General features: G+C 57.2%; 1 protein-coding gene across 1 annotated transcript; it reads right to left on the bottom strand.

Moving 5' to 3' along the window:
* Positions 1–79: 79 nt before the first annotated feature.
* VOLCADRAFT_101155 (uncharacterized protein) lies at positions 80–1496 on the bottom strand (the record flags this gene model as incomplete). Its single annotated transcript, XM_002959606.1, has 5 exons — positions 80–253; positions 691–876; positions 1059–1133; positions 1198–1240; positions 1486–1496. The coding sequence occupies 5 exons, from the start codon at positions 1494–1496 to the stop codon at positions 80–82; spliced, it is 489 nt and encodes a 162-aa protein (XP_002959652.1).
* Between the last annotated feature and the right edge of the window lie 201 nt (positions 1497–1697).

Below are 1697 nucleotides of genomic sequence, written 5' to 3'. Positions count from 1 at the left end.
CCTCTTAAACGTTGCCTCCTGCCCCTCCATGTCTCGGTTCGCATATAGGTTGGTGATTCGACGAGGCATCAGCTCGTTGCTAGGGCGTGGAGAGAAGAAGTAGCAATGCCTGGGGTTGAGCTCTCGGGCAATCCGCTCCTGGGGACATGGCGTGGATGGGTGCAGGCGCTGGTGAGTGTACAGGCAAGGTGAGATCATTTGGGGGGTTGATGTCCAGCCAATGCAGGAACGCAGTATACGAATGGTAAGGTGTCTGCGGTGTTGTTGACATGGGCACACGACAAGCATAAAAGCAGCACAGCAGGTTTGGAGGGAAGGCACAAGCGTGGGCTGAAGAAACGAGGAATGCAGAGCCACATATCGTTGAAGATGTCATTGAGCAACGACTATAGCACAGCCGCCGGACCGTCGTTCAGTCCGTCTTTCCCGGTCTTCGATTGCATAGTGCATTGCCGGAAATGGGCAAGCAAACAGATAAGGACCGCCGTAACAGGGTAAGCAAAGTACACGCCCCGCTTGCCCGAATCCAGGCCCGTTCAAATTACCGCTGCTGACGCCAGCAGCCAAGCCAAAGCCCCATTTGCAGGCACAGCCCCAGGTCAGGACTTCGCTATCAGGCATGGGCATGCAGGAGCTTGCAATCCCTGTTTGCCGTACAAGCCCTTATTTCCGTGCAGTGGACTCCCTCACCTGCACGATCATGCCGGTCATGCTGCTCTCCGCAGTGCCCAGGAACGCCCTCGCATCCGCCGCCACAGCCTCCTCCACAATCGCAAGCAGGGAAAAAGACATCGGGCTGCGCAGTGGCCGTGCGGCTTCCATGTTGATAGACATGAGGTCCGACAAGTCAAGGAATGCGGCGTTGATTCCTCCGGCCTGTGGGAACCAGAGAGTCGCGCGTGCGTTAAGAGTCAACAATGAGCCATAGCACACTTGCTGGATTGTCCCACGTAAAACGAGTTTGCCAAGCGAACTCCTGTTCAAAGCAAGAGGCCCAATCGCCGCATGGACTGCAACTAAACCTTGGCTCCTAACCACAGCCACATTCGTGACCGCACCTTCAGCATCCTGGCCACCCGAGGCCGGATGGTGGGGTGTGTCATAATGAAGACGGTGGTTGTGTTGTACAGCCTCTGCAGGGCCAGGAGATTGGGGACCAGCCTGCGGGAGGGAAAGAACAAAGCCAGCGCCCTTCACCATGCCTGGCACGTCGTGGAAGTCGCAGCAAGGTGATGTCCCACTGGATTTGAGGGACAGAGCCGAGGAGATGGGTCCAACTGCCGGGGCCGCACCCTTCCCCCATGGTCCTCGGCGCTCACCGCACAACACTTCACTCCCCCACTTTAAACAAAGGGAGAGACGCTGGGCAGAGCTGATGCCCTCCCCAATATAAGTGACAGCGCTGGCGAGACAAACATGGGTGACTATCCACCTCGGCTTCCGCTGCATGGTGCGTATACAGGGCACATTTGCACGGCTACGTACCTGCTGTACATAAAATCATTCCGGCAAATTTCCTTCAACTGGATGGGGTCGAGGTCCTCTTCGGGAGATTGCCACAACTTGACGCAATCATCGGGCATGGGCCGGACGTGACTGCGCAAAATCAAAATCAGGGGGGCCGGTCCCAGACCCGGAATTCAGTACCCAGCGTGTCGTACACACGCGGCAAATCGGCAAAGGGCGCCCGAGTGGGA

Source organism: Volvox carteri, assembly GCF_000143455.1.
Source record: "Volvox carteri f. nagariensis unplaced genomic scaffold VOLCAscaffold_414, whole genome shotgun sequence".
NCBI lineage: Eukaryota > Viridiplantae > Chlorophyta > Chlorophyceae > Chlamydomonadales > Volvocaceae > Volvox > Volvox carteri.
This window is presented reverse-complemented; position numbering and strand designations above follow the sequence as displayed.